General features: G+C 42.6%; 1 protein-coding gene across 1 annotated transcript in view; it reads right to left on the bottom strand.

The window, feature by feature from the left end:
• Positions 1 to 7,071: 7,071 nt before the first annotated feature.
• The window catches only part of botv (exostosin like glycosyltransferase 3), a 24,281-nt gene continuing 14,939 nt past the window's right edge, over positions 7,072 to 16,413 (bottom strand). The window contains exon 9 of the mRNA XM_089571708.1: positions 7,072 to 15,698. Coding sequence (XP_089427834.1) covers positions 15,489 to 15,698 — 210 coding nt within the window. The 3' untranslated portion in view covers positions 7,072 to 15,488. The remainder of the gene's footprint in view (positions 15,699 to 16,413) is intronic.

Raw genomic sequence — 16,413 nt, 5'->3', positions numbered from 1 at the left:
TTTTCAGAGCACCTTGACGGTCAAATGAGGTTCATTAAAATGTTTTGAAGTGATCAAGGCTGTAGCAGCAGTGTGGGGAGGTGATTAACAAGACTTTAATATGCTCTTCATCTGTTAGCAGGTTAAGTGATGCCTTGCTTATGTTGAATAAAAAGCTGCCAAATTTCAAGGCAAGAAAGGGACGAGGTCAGTGAAAAATAGATGGCCTGCACGTGACGTCGCAAGTCTGATGGTGAACCACGCATAGCTTCCGCAGAGAAAGTGGTGATAAGCGAATAGCAGGTGGCTTGCTTGCAATGTCATGGGTGCCATGATCGCAAACCACCACAACTTTTATGCTGCAGGCAAGAGCAGATGGTGATAAGACCTGCGCATGACAGAATAGGCACAGTTTCCACCAAGATGTTGTGGTGCACAAGGCAAAAAATAGATTGTGAAGGTGTCCATATTTTCGCCATACTCCTGATCCTTTAACTTAGCAGTCATGTTGATGGCGGTTCAAGCCATGGGCATATTCTTGCTGTGCACCTAGATCAACACAGCAGCTGTTGTGATGTCAGTGCAAGCCATCAGTTAAAGGGACACTGAGGAGAAATTGAAGTTGGCTTGTATCGACAGAATACCAGCTCCTGATTACAAAAACGCCACTCATACTGACAACAAAGCTCGTGTAACATAGAAAAGAGCAAGAACCAAAATACAGGTATCGCCACCACAGGCCAAACTCGCAAGTACAAGCGTGTTGGCGTCATAGGACAAAACAGTGTTGCTGGAACCAATGTTTCAATGGTTCTAGCAACACTAGGACACGAGGAGCCACGAATCACTGAGGCGCAGCCAATGCATGCGCAAATCTCCTTGACGTCGCCAGATGGCGCCACGTACCCGGCAGCTACGCGTGTGCCTGCAGCATCGGGACCAATTGGCTCCTGCTCACCGGTGGTAGGCGGGCTCCCGGTATTCCGCTAACGGTAACAAGGTACACGGTATGCTAAAGGTGTCTATTTGAGAGAACTTCGTTGACTGCTTCGAGAACGGGATCCATCGTAATGCTGGCAAAATGCCGGTGCAAACGTAAACGAAGCGACGGTAGCGGCGGCCGCAATAGCCGATAGATGCCTTCAACGTGCGGCCGGCGGTAGCTTTCTTTTCGGCTGCTGCTAGGCTGCACTGTTGGCCGCCAGAAATCACGAAGTCTACGTTACGTCATGTGCACGTCATGTTTCATGTCACTTAGTCCGGTGTTGTCATAAGAGAGTCCCAAGTTTGAATCAGAGCGGCGGAAAAAACTTTTTCAACTTCGAATCCAAATTTCTTAGAAATAAATACATCTTTCGCTGCCGGCCAAGTGGCAACAAAGCCATGAAATGCCGAACTATCGGATTTTGCTTTAAAAAAAATATTAATAGAGCTCTCCTCACTGTCCCTTTAATAAAACAAGTGCTCAAAAATGTGTACTTCACATTTGCTCGAATGCTTCTCATGTCATTGCTTGCAATTACGGCCTCTAACTTTCTGCAGTGGAAAATTTCAAATTACGTGGATGCAAGATAACGAATTCATGAAATTCGACAAATGCAGAAATAAGAATCCATGAAATCCTATGGAAAGCGTCAAATGCATGAAAGAAACGTGCATATTTATTTTCTGAACACATGCATTGCATGCTGCAGAGATCCATATAAAAGTGAAGGTCGCTGTTCTAACTCAGCATCAAGTAATGTTTCGTGTTATGTTCCCTCAAAGAATGGCGCTTTTTTGATGCAAGATTTTTATAACGACTGCAGTGGAAGAGAGTGTTGGGATCACTTCTTTCAGTCCAGAAAGCCAGGACATCGAAATCTTCACATTGTTCGTCTTGCATAAAAAGAAATTGTGCGATGTCTCTGTCACTGGATTTCAGTTCTCAAGCAGTTTTCAGGGGTTTTGGGGTTTCGTTATAGTCATAATATTTCTTTTAAAATTTTTCTGAGGTTTCAAACTCCCCTTAGTGTTGTATCCGTGCAAAAAAGGTAACTTAGTCATATTTCCATTGTTCTCTGACTTTCCTGCTGTTATCCGTAACAACAGTTTATAAAAAAAAATGGCAATTTAGCTGCCAGCACAAAATCCTGCAAAAATGCTTAAACTAGCGTTTTTCGTGGGCTCATGGAAAACTAGAGCCCCTAAGTACAGTCTAAACTTTCGCTTACCACAACCCAGTGATGAAAGAGTGGACATCAAGCTACAGTCGGATACAACTTAAAGGGGCCCAGAAACACAATCTTAGTTGACTGTTTTGCCTGTTGATCGCATACAGTGAGTTATAATGGTGCTATTAGCATCGGTAATACCGCGTATATTCCGTTCTTTAATATTTTAATGTCCTCCCAAAAACAACTTGATGGCTCTGATGGTGTCGCCACACAGTGGCGGGTTTTTAGCAGCAGATATGACATCACCTGGCGCGAGCTTGATGATCGGACAAACAGTCAATATACTTCAAATTGTGTGAATAAATAGACACATTTTGTCACCTGTCTGCGTTTTATATTAGATCAACAAAAACAACTTGTTTTTCTTAGATAAAAGACCTGCAAAGCAAGTAAAATAAAAGAACACCACCAGGGGCTCTGGCATGAGAACGACGCTGCCAGTCTCAGCAAGAACGAGTTACAGAGAGCAGGCAACCATGGAGTACAAACTTCCGCGACGTGCTCTGGCAGGCTGTTTTGATTGGTTGCGCCAGGTGCCGTCATTGGGAGAGCGAAATAGGAGTGGGAAGCCCCGCCAAAATCGAGTTGAGGGAAGCGTTTTGTTTGCTTGTATTTTGAAATTTCTTCACTGAATAACTCTCGTTCCTGTGCATCGATTCCTGTCATTCTTTTTAAGTCAGCATCTGTGTGACATAAACAACCCACCTGAAGTATAGCCGGTATCCCCCCAAGCAGTGTTTCGCAGCCCCTTTAATCTGCAGTGAAGCTTCGCCCACATTCAGCCTCTGTGCACAGAATTCATCCATGACGAAAAAGTAGTGCACTGCTTAAACATTTCTTCTTACGTAAACAAGAAGCTTAGCACAAGTAAAAAATTATGAGCTCTAGAATTTTGATACATGGATTGTTTGATACAGTCAAACATTAAAAAGCTGATTTCGTTTACAGTTGCGATTGGAGAGCAGAGTAATACAGGATGCCACGAACCGCGGCCCAGTGTTAGCAACTGCTGTTTTTTTAAGTTGTATCCTACTAAGCAAATGTACTGGTTGCCAAATAAGACAACATTTGGCACGTGGAGGGAGCACTTATGGAGGTCTCATTTTGTTCAACTGCTTCAAGACGGTCTTGGAACTTCAGGTGTGCAGGCAATTTTTTCTTGCTTCCAGAGTGGCCACATCGGTTCTGCAATCCTGTACTGTGTCTCGTTTCACTCAGGACAGCAAAAATATACCCAGGAGAGGAAGATTATGAAGGTGTCTATACCCGTCTACTTTCACTATACAACTGATGCATACAGTGGCTTCCAAATTTTCAGGCAAGCTTCAGCGGTGTTGGCACTTCTGTGGTACCCACGAAACATGCCTGCATGTTGAATGAGATGCTTGCATGAAATTGCTGTAGACAACGCAACTTTCGTTTTCTGTGAGTTGTGAGCAACTCGTGATAAATAATTCCCACGAATAATTTCGCTAAATGTAGAGAATTTGGAAAAAAAAAAAAATGTCTCTAAGAAGAGCATGTTGTTCTTGTCTTCAGTATATACTTAATACAAATGAGCACTGCCATCCGGAATTCATGCTTATGCAAGACAGTCATTTCAGAGTTCAGCACATCGTTCTGTACAGCATCTCTGTGCCCTTTTAGTTTACTTTGCACCTGACTGAATAAAAATGCATGAATGGGCTTCATTAGGCATACTGTAATATGTCTAATGTTAATTCCACAACAATTTATCCCCACTGCAAAGCTGTGCTGTCCTGCTGTCCTTGCTGCAATTCTATGTGACAACTTTTCCAGGCAATGGAACCAAAATTAGAGCCAAAATGCCCTCTTGTGTTATGCGCTCTTGCCCTACGCATCAAAATGCAGTAATGGTTTTCACTTAAAGGGACACTGAGGAGAAATTGAAGTTGGCTTGTATCGACAGAATACCAGCTCCTGATTACAAAAACGCCACTCATACTGACAACAAAGCTCTTGTAACGTAGAAAAGGACAAGAACCAAAATACAGGTATCGCCGCCACAGGCCAAACTCGCAAGTACAAGCGTGATGACGTCATAGGACAAAACAGTGTTGCTAGAACCAATAGTTCTAGCAACACTAGAACACGAGAAGTCACGAATCACTGAGGCGCAGCCAATGCATGCGCAAATCTTCTTTACGTCGCCAGATGGCGCCACGTACCCGGCAGCTACGCGCGCCCCCGCAGCATCGGGACCAATCAGCGCCTGCTTACCGGCGGTAGGCGGGCTCCCGGTATTCTGCTAATGGTAACAAGGTACACGGTATGCTAAAGGTGTCTATTCGCGAGAACTTCGTTGACAACTTCGAGGGCGGGATCCATCGTAACCCTGGCAAAACGCCGGTGCAAACGTAAACGAAGCGACGGCAGCGACGGCCGCAATAGCCGGTAGATGCCTTCAACGTGCGGCCGGCGGTAGCTTTCTTTTCGGCTACTGCTAGGCCACACTGCTGGCCGCCTGAAATCACGGAGTCTGTGTTACGTCATGTGCACGTCATGTTTCACGTCACTTAGTCCTGTGTCGTCATAAGAGAATCCAAAGTTTGAATCAGAGCGGCGGGAAAAACTTTTTCAACTTCGAATCCAAATTTCTTAGAAATAAATGCATCTTTCGCTGCCGGCCAAGTGGCAACAAAGCTATGAAATGCCGAACTATCGGATTTTGCTTTAAAAAATATTAATAGAGCTCTCCTCACTGTCCCTTTAAACCATAGCACACTCGTAATGTTCATTACTTGGGGCATATTACTTACAATTCCCAATTTGCAATGTTGGAGAGCCATGGCAAAACCAATCTCTTTCACAACAACGAATCTTCTGGGCTTCCATAGACTGCACCAGCTACACCAATGACGAAGCTAAGCAACCATGCAGCGAGCAGTGCACTAAGTGACCAAGTGCACTGTCTTATGGCCAAAGTATTTGGTGGAGTGACAGTGTTATACTCTGCCCTTTCATTGCTAAGATAAGTTGTCACTGAGTGCAGTGTAAAACTCTAGTGGAAGAAGGATCACTACTGCTACTTCGCAAAATTTAGTGCTCGCAACATATTCTCAAATCGACTTTAGCTACAGCCGCAAAATACTGGGCTCAGGACAAATAAAGCATTCACAGTACGTGAATCATAAAGCTCTTAAGGAACAGACTGAAGCAGTGCGAAAAAGTATCTAGAAAGGCAGCAGTCAGCAATACGCCAGTGACTATAGATAAGATTCTCAAAGTACTGTGTGTATCAAGAAGAACAGACTTTTCCGAGCTGTTGTGTTTACAAATTCTGAATCGCTAATCACTTGCAAACTTTCGTGCCAGTTTTCTATGCTGGGAGGTGTTACGCTATTTTTGTGATGTGTATCCTCCCAAGCTCTCGGCGGATCATAGGAAATAACGCAGCCTTTCTCACCAGCCAGAATACACTTTGCTTCAGTATTTATCAACAGATGGTGTTACCACATAGGGCGTTTTTTCCATGCTGACTGGCTATACTGCTTGTCTTTGAGTTGCTCACGGATAGTAGCTGTAAGCTGCCACAAGAGAGGCCACATTGTTTTACACAGCGGCATCTTTGGAAGTAGCATTAGGCACACACATCAGTGCACAAATGAATCTGTAAATGATTGACAAAAGCATCACAACGGACTAGCAAGAGTGTTTCCAGGCATTTATGAGCTTCCATATAAAGGCATTAGCCACCTAATGCCTTTATATGGAAGCTCATAAATGCCTGGAAACACTCTTGCTAGTCCATTGTGATGCTTTTGTCAATCATTTACAGATTCATTTGTGTACTGATGGCGTTTATTGTGCTACCAAAGGTAAAAGCCTATGGGTGACCCACTTCCTTCCATAAAAGGAGGGGATAATGTGTTCAGCAGTATGTTGTTAGAAAAGATTATGAAAAAATGCCCTCCTAAAACACTGAATATTCTGCATCACAAAATAAGAACTCCACTGAATCTGAATTTTTCAACACACACACACGCGCGCGCGCGCGTGAAGAAACCCTCTGAATTTGCCTTGGAAGCAAATTCTAAATATGGAAAAGCCTACTTAAAACCCAAGTCCATATCCCCTCCAGGTACAAATTATTCAAACTAGGGAAACTGTTGAATTCTTCATATTTTATAAAGAAGCATTCCAGATTGCAAAGAACAACTTTTCATATTCACACAGGCTTAATAATGCAGTTTAATTTATCTCTACATCGGGACTCAGCATTGGCTTCACAATATTGGTTTGGTTTATGGGTTTGGTTTATGTCGGTTTAACATCTCAAAGAGACTCAGGCTCTGAGGGATGCCGTAGTGAAGGGCTCCAGAAATTTCGACCATCTGGGGTTCCTTAACATGCAGTGACATCACATAGTACATGGGCCTCTAGAATTTTGCCTCCATTGAAATTCAACCGCCACGGCCAGGATCGAAACGTGAGTCATTCGGGTCAGCAGCCGAGCACCATAACCACTGAGCCACCATGACGGCTTGCAAGAATGGAGAGGAAACAAAGGTGTTAAGAAATGGCAGGAAGTTTTCAGCTCACACAACACATGCGTGAGTGATGGTTGTGAATGTATTACTCGTACTTTTTCTGCTTATAACACCTGTGATTTCTTTTCAATGATCAAACAATTAGAAACCTACACCCATGGTGTCATATTTCTTCATGACTCTCTCCTGTTACCGTCCTTTCCACGCAGTTTTCTTTTCCTTGTTGCCGCGAGCTTGCTTAGGCACCTTTCCAACACATTAGCGTACCAAAGGGAGAGACTGGAAGCTTCAGAGACAGCGTGATGAAATGCATTCTGGGCCCCTTGTTCCTCCCAACGCATTTCCTATAACACAAAACCAACACATTTCCTATAATACAAAAATTTATTACTGAAAGTTTGTCATGACAGTCTGTCACACTACCAAGGCCAGTAGCACATGATCTATACGCTCAAATGGGCAATGAATGTACAGAGGTACATTTGTGCGGTGAGGGGCAAAATCTTGCTTGAATCAAACAGTTGCACTCTTACAGGGAAAACTCGGCCTAACTAGAAACAGCAGTGCGTAATGCAGCTTTGGAGCACAAGGACAAATTAAATTATTTACGTAAATGCTGACTGACATCACTCTCATTCAGTATACAGTGCTGGCTACTCGAAACACATCCCAAGTAAATAAGGTCAGTTGTAATTGGCCAAAACATAATTAGAACCGATTGAAATCTAATTGGTTTCATAAGGTTTCCAGATGGTTCCAGTTGTGTTTTGGCCCATTCCATTTAGTATTTTCTAACTGGGACATAAAGCAGAAGTAAACAAAATCTTTCTCTATACAAGCACCACCAGTCTGACAAAAACAATTTTCAAAGCTAGTGTACATGCCACAAAGAAAACCTATGTCTGATACACAATTCAGATTGCATCAAGCATAAAACAACCTTAGTGGGAAACAGAAAATATGTACTTCACATCTTTCTGAAGAAAGTCACTAGCTTAGTGATGTATGATTATTGAATTCACTCACAAATTTTCCAACGTACTGCGGATAAATGAAAACATGAAGCTATTTCATGCAACATCATGTTTTAGTATTGTCATTTGAACACAAGCTAGGAATCCTGTGCAAATAAGTATTCCTTGTTCGTTGTCTGTGGTGAATGTAATCACTAATGTAACTACTGATTCGCCCACTGTCCCAGTTCTGTGCACAGCAGTCACATGGTTTCAATAGGGACAATAAATATGACTAACCGGTTATATATTATAAGTGATACACACTGCATGTAAAAAGCAAGTTTACAAAAAAGAGGTTGATGACCTTATTTGAGGACTGTTCGGAAAGCAGCACATTTTTCACACATATTGGGAAAAAGTAGTCAGTCAGTAGGCAGGAGTAGTCAACTTGCAGTGAGAGACTAATCTACAGAATTATGCGCTTTGTCATAGCAGTGTTCTCGACGACCTTTACTGTTGAATTTTTTTCCCAACTAGGTAATCACTATTTAAGCTTTGTTCTTTTTCTGAGTATCCGATGAGCGTTAAATAATCACCTAGTTGCTGTCTTCAGTGAATACTGACTAAGTCCTGCAGTTCTTTTTCTGACTGGCAATCAAATAGGGATTTGCATTTAGGGCCAAGAAGTTGGTTAATGACCCCGTGTCTAAGTCTCGGGCTGAATTCACAAGAAATGATATTTTTCTTTATTGGCAGTGATGTAGATGTTCACTGCGTTGAATTTTTGGAAGTAAAGTTGCAAGTGTCGTGAATCCATAGAACGCACAAGCAATGGAGATTGATTGCTGAAGTGCTGCAACAGATTCCAGCAGTCATGGGTATATTCGTCTGCTCCCAGCACAATTAACGCAGCTGGCATTTTCTGCATTTTGCCAACAAACCTACCACACAAGACATTTAAGAACCATCAGAATTAGTAGCCCTTTATAAATTGCTTCATGAAAAAGTCCCCTTTTCAGCCTTGCTATTGCAAAAATTTCTTGCCAACATGACTTCACTCTAACAGCTTGTGTATACACTACGTCAATGGCACAGTTGCTCACTCTTACCCCAGCCATCAGAAAAGCTCATGACTTTAGATCCCGCATAGACAGTTTTAAGCAACTTTATATCAGCTCAACAGAATATCGAAGAGCATATTGCTTGATCGAGTATTCAACGCACTGAACATTCACACCAGCCTGTTTGCCAGAAAGGCCTGCCTGTTAAACAAAAAAGCTAGTTCAAGTCATCTTTAGAACAAAACTAACATAGAAGCACGCTTACAGGCTGGTGTCTGGGCATCTAGTGATTATGACTACAATAGAGTTATTGAGCACACAAGCACTATAGTTCTTCTTTGCTAATCAAAAGTTCAAAATATAAATCAATTCTGGCTGCTTTCCAAACAGACCTCATATTATGGGCTTCACAGTAGAAAACATTTCATATTCTACAAGAAATTCTTTAAAGCGAAGTCGTCAAGAATGATTCGTAAAGTAAAAGTTTGTTCAAAGCAAAATAAAGCAGTACAAATTTTGAATAACAAAATCTTTTCCCACTGCAGGAATAAAAACTAGCCTGGAACCTTCTAACACATAACAAAGAAAAAAGAAAAACACTTCCCCTTGTTCAGCAACAAAAAACATGCTCCACTAAAGATCTTGTTTGTTTACGAACAAAGCTGTGATTCGAAGGCTGGTGAATTCAGTGGCTGTGCAAGTTGGAATGGAAGACAGTTTCTTTGTTTTACTAGTCATGATAGTCGACAAGCATCGCAAAAGACACAGAGCGTACGTGGTAAATCTCTCCCTGAAAACTCTGACAGCAAGCGCTAGCAAGCAGACAGAACAATGACATGTGAATTATTGCAAATAACCTCTGGCTCAAGACTGTACACTAAGCTGTTGACAACACGACACTCCCTAAAAGCAACATGATATTGTGCGGATAAGTGGTAATGAACGCAATGCAGAATCCTGTCACATCTTGTATTTACAGCGTCAATGCTAAAAACAGTTGCTTACACACATACAACAGCTATAAGACATGTAGTATATAAACATGCTCAAGACAGAAATGCAGCCCTCAGAGAACACTCTATGTAGGTGCGTGTACATAACAGAATCGTTTAGGTCACAACTTAAACCAGCAAGAAGCTGGAAGGATTGTATCAGCAAGTTGATTCCTTCTTGGTGGAGATAACCAGGCAGTTATTGCTAGTAATTTCCCCTCTTTGCCAAAGCTTCGACAGCTGTACTCTCAGGCACTCTCAAGTCACAATCAATGCCTTTAGATAAGCAAGCAGGCATTTGTCTAAAGCAACGCCAGTAGCAGTTTGTCAAAATAAGTAGAAAAAAAAGCACATAAAACAACTTTCACGTGTTAATTGTTTGACAAGTCTTCACCCATTCTTATTTGCATGAGAATGGTTAGATTGCAACCGAGGTATGAGACAGGCAGACATGTTTTCCGATTTTCCAAAACATTCTCCGCATTCTATTACCAACCACCGATAGTCGCATTCTTTCAGGTGTGCCTTGCACTTTTCTTCAAGATATTTTTTTTTTCTAAGGCCACTTCCACAATTGCTCAGATGCCTGGTAGTACTCGACTTCATTCCCTCGAGTTTCCAACTTATATATATGCCGCAATTATCAATGACAACACAAAGAGCAGTGGGTCGATTCAGCATAGACACGGTATTGTATCAGCAAACCTGGCCAAGTCCCAGATTCCAATGCGCATCATGGAGAAGCCTTTGCTTCCCATCATGAACTCCAGAGGCTTCTCATTCCTATCAGTGTAGGTTATAACAAAGTTCAAAGTCCATTCTAAAAGGTATCCATATATGACCGACAGTTCCCAAGAATTGCATGTCATCAAGACCTTGTTAAACAAGTGGTCCCTCCTAACACAACTCTCTTCTTCACTTCACCTTTGAAAGCATGGTAATGTTGTGGATAAAACACATGGCTGGGCTAACAAAAAAAAAAAAAAAAAAAGAAATGATGCAAGATATGGAAATGCCTGAAAAGAGGACCACAACGAATACATGACACAAAGTGAAAGCTGCTCACTCGTACACTAGAGCACAGCAACGCAAGCAACAATTCAAGTCTGAATATTTACACTTTCTGAACAAATGACTAGAAGTATTATACAAATGGCACAGAGGGCAAGTTAAATGCAGCCTAGCAAAGATGAAACTGGTGACAACAACAGCTAATATGTGGGCTAAGACGGGCACATCACTCACGCTAAGGGCTATGCCAACACACCAGTGCCTTTCTGCAGATTCTCAGCTAAAAGACACACCAAGGCAAAATTAAAACTGAAGAAAGACAGCAGGAGATAACAAGAACCAACAGATAAGATATAAATATATGGCAACTTTTTCAACCACACTTTGTTCCCTTTTGCGCCAACATCAAACCCTCAGCAAAAAAAAAAAAAAGAAAACCTGGAAAGCAATGGCTTCAATCATGCCCTGAATGATGAATTATTGCTAAATTGACTCTGCAAAAAAATTTTAAATGAAAAAATTACAACAAAAGATCATAAAACGAAATTAAAGCATCTTACTGAGCAAGACCAGGGCTTGAAGGCTCAACGGTAACTATACTTTCTCTTCTTTCGACAGTGCACTTTCTTCAGTACAGAGCTTATAAAATGGTATCTGGTGTCATAACAGTACTTGCTTCCTTCATTCAAATTATATACGGCTTTTTTTTTTTTTCTAGCATAGAACACCGATGTTGCGTTCAACCATCTTGCTTGATTTCACCATCTTGCAGAACCTGGTGAAATTCACCACGGTTAACACATACACAATTTGCAGATCAAAACTCTCTGGTAGCAATGCTCAACACACAGCCGCACCTACTCACAAAATTTGATGCATGCAGGCCAGTTGGCCACCATGAAATAAACATGGCAAGCTCTCAAAGACACAGCACAAAGTCAATAACAAATCAATACAAAAGTCAGGGCAGGCACTTTGAGCTGCTATCGATTCCTCCTTTAGGAAATGATTGCTTTTGTAGACAATTTTTTTTTTCTCTGAGATCCACACAGGTAGGCACATTTGTGTCGCTCGTGTACACAAACAGTCGCCATGATTCTTCGGGTAAGCGTCAAGAAATGGATCCAAGTTGAGCTAAATATCACGCCCTCAGTTATCAGTATAAAGCTGTGCCACAGACAGGTTTTCCTCATGCATCGAACCTCTGGCTGTCCGATTACTACATTACTGCGTCCAATCGTATAAGGCTACCATTTGCTAATCCATAGGTGAATGCAGAAATGCGAAAGATTGTTTGTATTACAATTTATGCTCATAGCACCTAACTTTACTTTCCCACATGCCACAGTGTGCGCATAACAACCAGAAAAACTGCCAGGAAAAGACTTCTCCAGCCTGAGAAGAAGTCCCAAGATATCCAATCACCCTCAGCTAATTCAACAGAACTCTCAGACAGTCTAGATGGTTCATAGCTGCAAGTAGTAGTACAGCGCATTTGCAAGATGTACACAAAGGCCGCAACGCTCGTCTCGTGTCTTTCTATCTTTGCGTTCACCTTACAAATGCTCTATACCACTTCTTAAAACAGTCATCTAAGCAGGGTCCCACAAGTCAAATGTAAATCAAACATTACTCGCACTGCACAGTCAATTTGCTATTCCAATAAGTGCGCACCCACAACACATGATTTACAGTTTCAGTCAAAAGTCTTCAAGCCAAAGGGTTTGTTTTTAGCTATGTAGCTGAGCAGTTCCGGCACGCCCGAAGTTCCCAACCTACAGAAAAGAGAGGGAGACTCTGCAGGCATTTTGAGCTTCGTCGGTATAGTTAGGTACCTGACTACACAGCTCAAAACCAAACCCTGTGGCCTAAACACTTTTGTCTAAGGCTGCAACAACCAGTTCCCGATCCATTCTGACTGCTGTCAATACAAGGTGGTTTGGTGTTGTGTACTGGAGCATCAGTCACCAGTAGTCTAACGTAACCCGTGTCACATTTTCCTGATTTCGCTAAGTGCACTATAAGAACACGAGTGAAAGCTGAAAACGAGATGTGGAAACAAACAGCACTACTCCAAGTCAGACATGTGCACATTTGGAGCTCCGAGTGAAGTGACTGCGATCATGCCACGGATGCTGCCTGGAAACGTGCACCTGACAAAAGCACACCGGCATGTGCCATTCAATGCACTTGACGTGCAGATGAATGCTGAGCTCAGTGAAGATCCACAGTGCTCCTATACTTTTAAGTTACAATGAAATCAGTTATTTGAAATAAAAAATTGATAAAATATGCGTTGGTTCAATACAAGTGAGCTCAACTATACTACCAGAGCCATGCGACTGTTCACACATCAACTCTACTTGGTAAACATCTTTCCTTCAGCAGTCTGGCCAAAAGTAGCTTTCGAACAAGGAAGTGTGACCGCAAAATGCCTGCTTAAGAAGCTGAGTGCACAATAGCTCAAAAATGCCACTCAAAGTGAATTTTGAGGCTTCTACGTGAATTCAGCAACGTTTTGTACAAAGATAAATGTAGCATTTTTAATTAACCCACAGTGCTTGATGCCATTTTAACCATCGCTTAGCGACACCAGTTGAGGTCACTTTCTAAAAGCGTTGAAGGGTAAAGGTCATTTGTCATGGTGTACTTCACGTGTAAAAAGAGAAAATAATCACCTCGGTGCGTTTCGGAACATAATGTGAACAGGAACCTGGGGTAAGGAAATACCTAGTAATTAGCCAGTCTACCTCTGACTTCATCTGAACGTCAACCCAGCCTGGAGCTAAAATCGATCCTACAAGCTACAAGAGCGATGACTGCCAACCTCCAGTAATGTGCATAACCAGTGCAGAAAACCTTAAACTTTCTCAACAGCCTCATACTACCCACAATATGTCTCTCATTACTTGTGACAACAGAACTACATTTGTGAAGTGCACCAGATGCCTGACACCAAAGATGAAATATGGTTAAAAAAAAAATATAAGTCTCAAGAAGCACGCTAAAAGCTGTGAAATAGCAGCCATCGAGCCACTTTAGAAATGCAGGGAAGCATCGCTACCAGTGATTGGTTAAGCGATCCAGAGATGAGCGCTGGCAGATCTGTCAGACCACAATGCTGATGTTATCACTACGTGCAGCACGTTAGGGTCAGTTCATTCCAGGCCCATTCGCGAACGTTGCAAGCGTCAGTAGTAGCATGCTAGGCTAAAAGAATCTGACATCGCAGTACTAAAGTGACAAAGAAAACAAGAAGCCTACCTGAGAGTTTCAGCGTGAAACAGGAAATTGTGACAAGCAAAAAAAAAATGTGCCATCCAAGAAACATCTCGCACATTGCCCCGCACAAATTTGGCTATGCATGCACAGAGCAAAATGCATGAAGCCTGACTGCACTAGCTTTCTTTACATCTTTACAGCAGCACATTAAATACAATGACCTCATCATTGAAACAAAAAGCAGCACCCTTCAATGGCAGCTTCTGGCCTACCTTCGACATGCAAGATATGCACTACTAACCGTTTCCAGTAGCTAGAAATGACAAGTGACCAGTACGGGCCAATTCTAGGCACGCTCCAAGCATTATGCCAAAACTCGGCTATATTCCACCATAAACTAAGATAAGTTGTAGTTTAAAGCAGCATCTTCGGTCAATAAACCGTTAGCTTAAGGAACTAAATGTGATGGCTGACACACAGTGCTGACTGGGTAGAAAGCAGGTGCGAACAACAAAGAATAAAAGCTTACCTCAACCTTAAAACCACCTTCAGGACAACAGAGCCTTGCTTTGTTGTGAATAAAGACGAAGCTAAAAAAAATAATGATAAAAATAATGATGGCACTACATTTGCAGTTCTTACAACAGTGCCATCTTGTGCCTTGTCTCTTCTCTCTTGTGCGCAATCACCTATACACAGTCTTTGTCGAAAGTTCACAGTCCACTGAGACCACGGTCAAGAGTTTGGTCAAGAGAAATGTCCCTCCTGCTGTCGTGCTCTTGCTCATGGTTAAGTCTCACGAGAAAAGAGGACAACAAGCCTTCTCATCTGACACAACCTTGGTGCCGCTCCAGCCACAGTCGCAGTGGGCAACAAACTTTTGACGAAGACTGTACCTTGTGCTGCATAGCATAGACTCGTAGTGAGTGTTGCTGATCGAGGCAGATATAAACGCTCCTGCCAGTCAGACTACATGAGGTACGCCGACAGTCTGTTTTGCCTCAAATAAATAAACGAAAAATTCACTACCTATAGCAATGATCAACCAAAACTGCACAACTCTGCAACTTAGTGATCAAAGGGGTCCTGCAGGGCACTCTCTCTAGTTCCATTTTTTTGTTTTTCCTTTCTCTGCGATCGCCACCACAACCATATAGCGCCATTTGTCACCAAAAAGTGAAACACCAATCATCTTTCACATTCTCATCTTTGGCAAGCATTTGACGCTTCAGGTTCATCAGCAGGCACAACTATACATTAGCCCTAAAACCTCTGTGCGCACATGACAGTGTATTTGGTTTGTTCTGAACGAACCTGCCAACCTCAAGCTTGGTATTTGTCGCAACCAACGCAGGGGTGTCAGGGTCACGTAGAGCTTCAGGCAGCAAAAGCACTTATACTATGTGACTTCGTTCAGAGCGTAATAGTCACCAACAACAGCTACAACCCTTTTTCACTCATCGCGAAGTCCGCTGGTGTTGGATTACCAGCTGCCGGCTGTTGCAGCAATCTGTGTGCGAAGACGTGCGCAGAGTGGAGCTCAGATGAACTTGAAACACTTCTGCTTGTCATGGGGGATGCGTGTCTTGAACAGAACCGAGTCCAGACGGAACTGGGTGTACAGGAGGGGCATGTAGCCGTACACCTTGACAAAAAAATTCAAGCACGTGTGCCGCTCCTGGAAGTGCGAGTTGTCTTCCGACAGCGACACCGTGCAACCCGGACATCGGAAGGTCCACCGCGACGTCACCTGAGAGTGATAAGGTACGAAACGCAAATGGTAACTCAGTGTGTGCACACTGCTTTGAAAGATGCTGACAGCCCAGAAGCGAGTGCAGACAGTGTGAATGCATTTTTCGTTGCGAGTGAATGGTACAATTGCTTCCACAGATTCGGTTAATCCATGCGGTGCTTCCGTGGGTCAGTCATTATGGGGACTAAAGTCAGAATATACCGTATTTTCCGGTGTATAAGACGCACCCTTGTATAAGACGCACCTGCCATATATGCAAGCTGTCACTGAAAAAGTTTGTATATAAGACGCACCCCAGTTTACCCAGTTAGGCTGGTGAGGCTTAATTAAACACGCTTTCGCGACTATCGCGAAATGCACCGTACCTGTGAGCAATTCTTAAGCAACGCTAAGTGATCGAAAAAGGCAACACTCACGCCATACCCGTCCATGTTTTAGCAAAAAAGAAAGAAAAAATGATACAGCTCCCCATATGTCCATAACAACATTTTATTTCTACTTGAAACCTTCGAAGTCTTCATCTTCAGATGTGCTATCAAAAGGTTCACCCATTTCTGGAAGCAACTCGGCTGAAACATGCACTACGTACACGGAGCAAAAAAAGTTGCAAAGGGTGACTAAAAAAGAACGCCGGCTTGTCTTGACAATGGCGAGAAGCGCGATTGTCACCATCTTTTGGCGCTTCTCATTACTTTTGCTTGGCGCCTCCGAA

This window comes from Amblyomma mixtum, chromosome 2, assembly GCF_055824585.1.
Source record: "Amblyomma mixtum isolate Tamu chromosome 2, ASM5582458v1, whole genome shotgun sequence".
Taxonomy (NCBI): domain Eukaryota; kingdom Metazoa; phylum Arthropoda; class Arachnida; order Ixodida; family Ixodidae; genus Amblyomma; species Amblyomma mixtum.
This window is presented reverse-complemented; position numbering and strand designations above follow the sequence as displayed.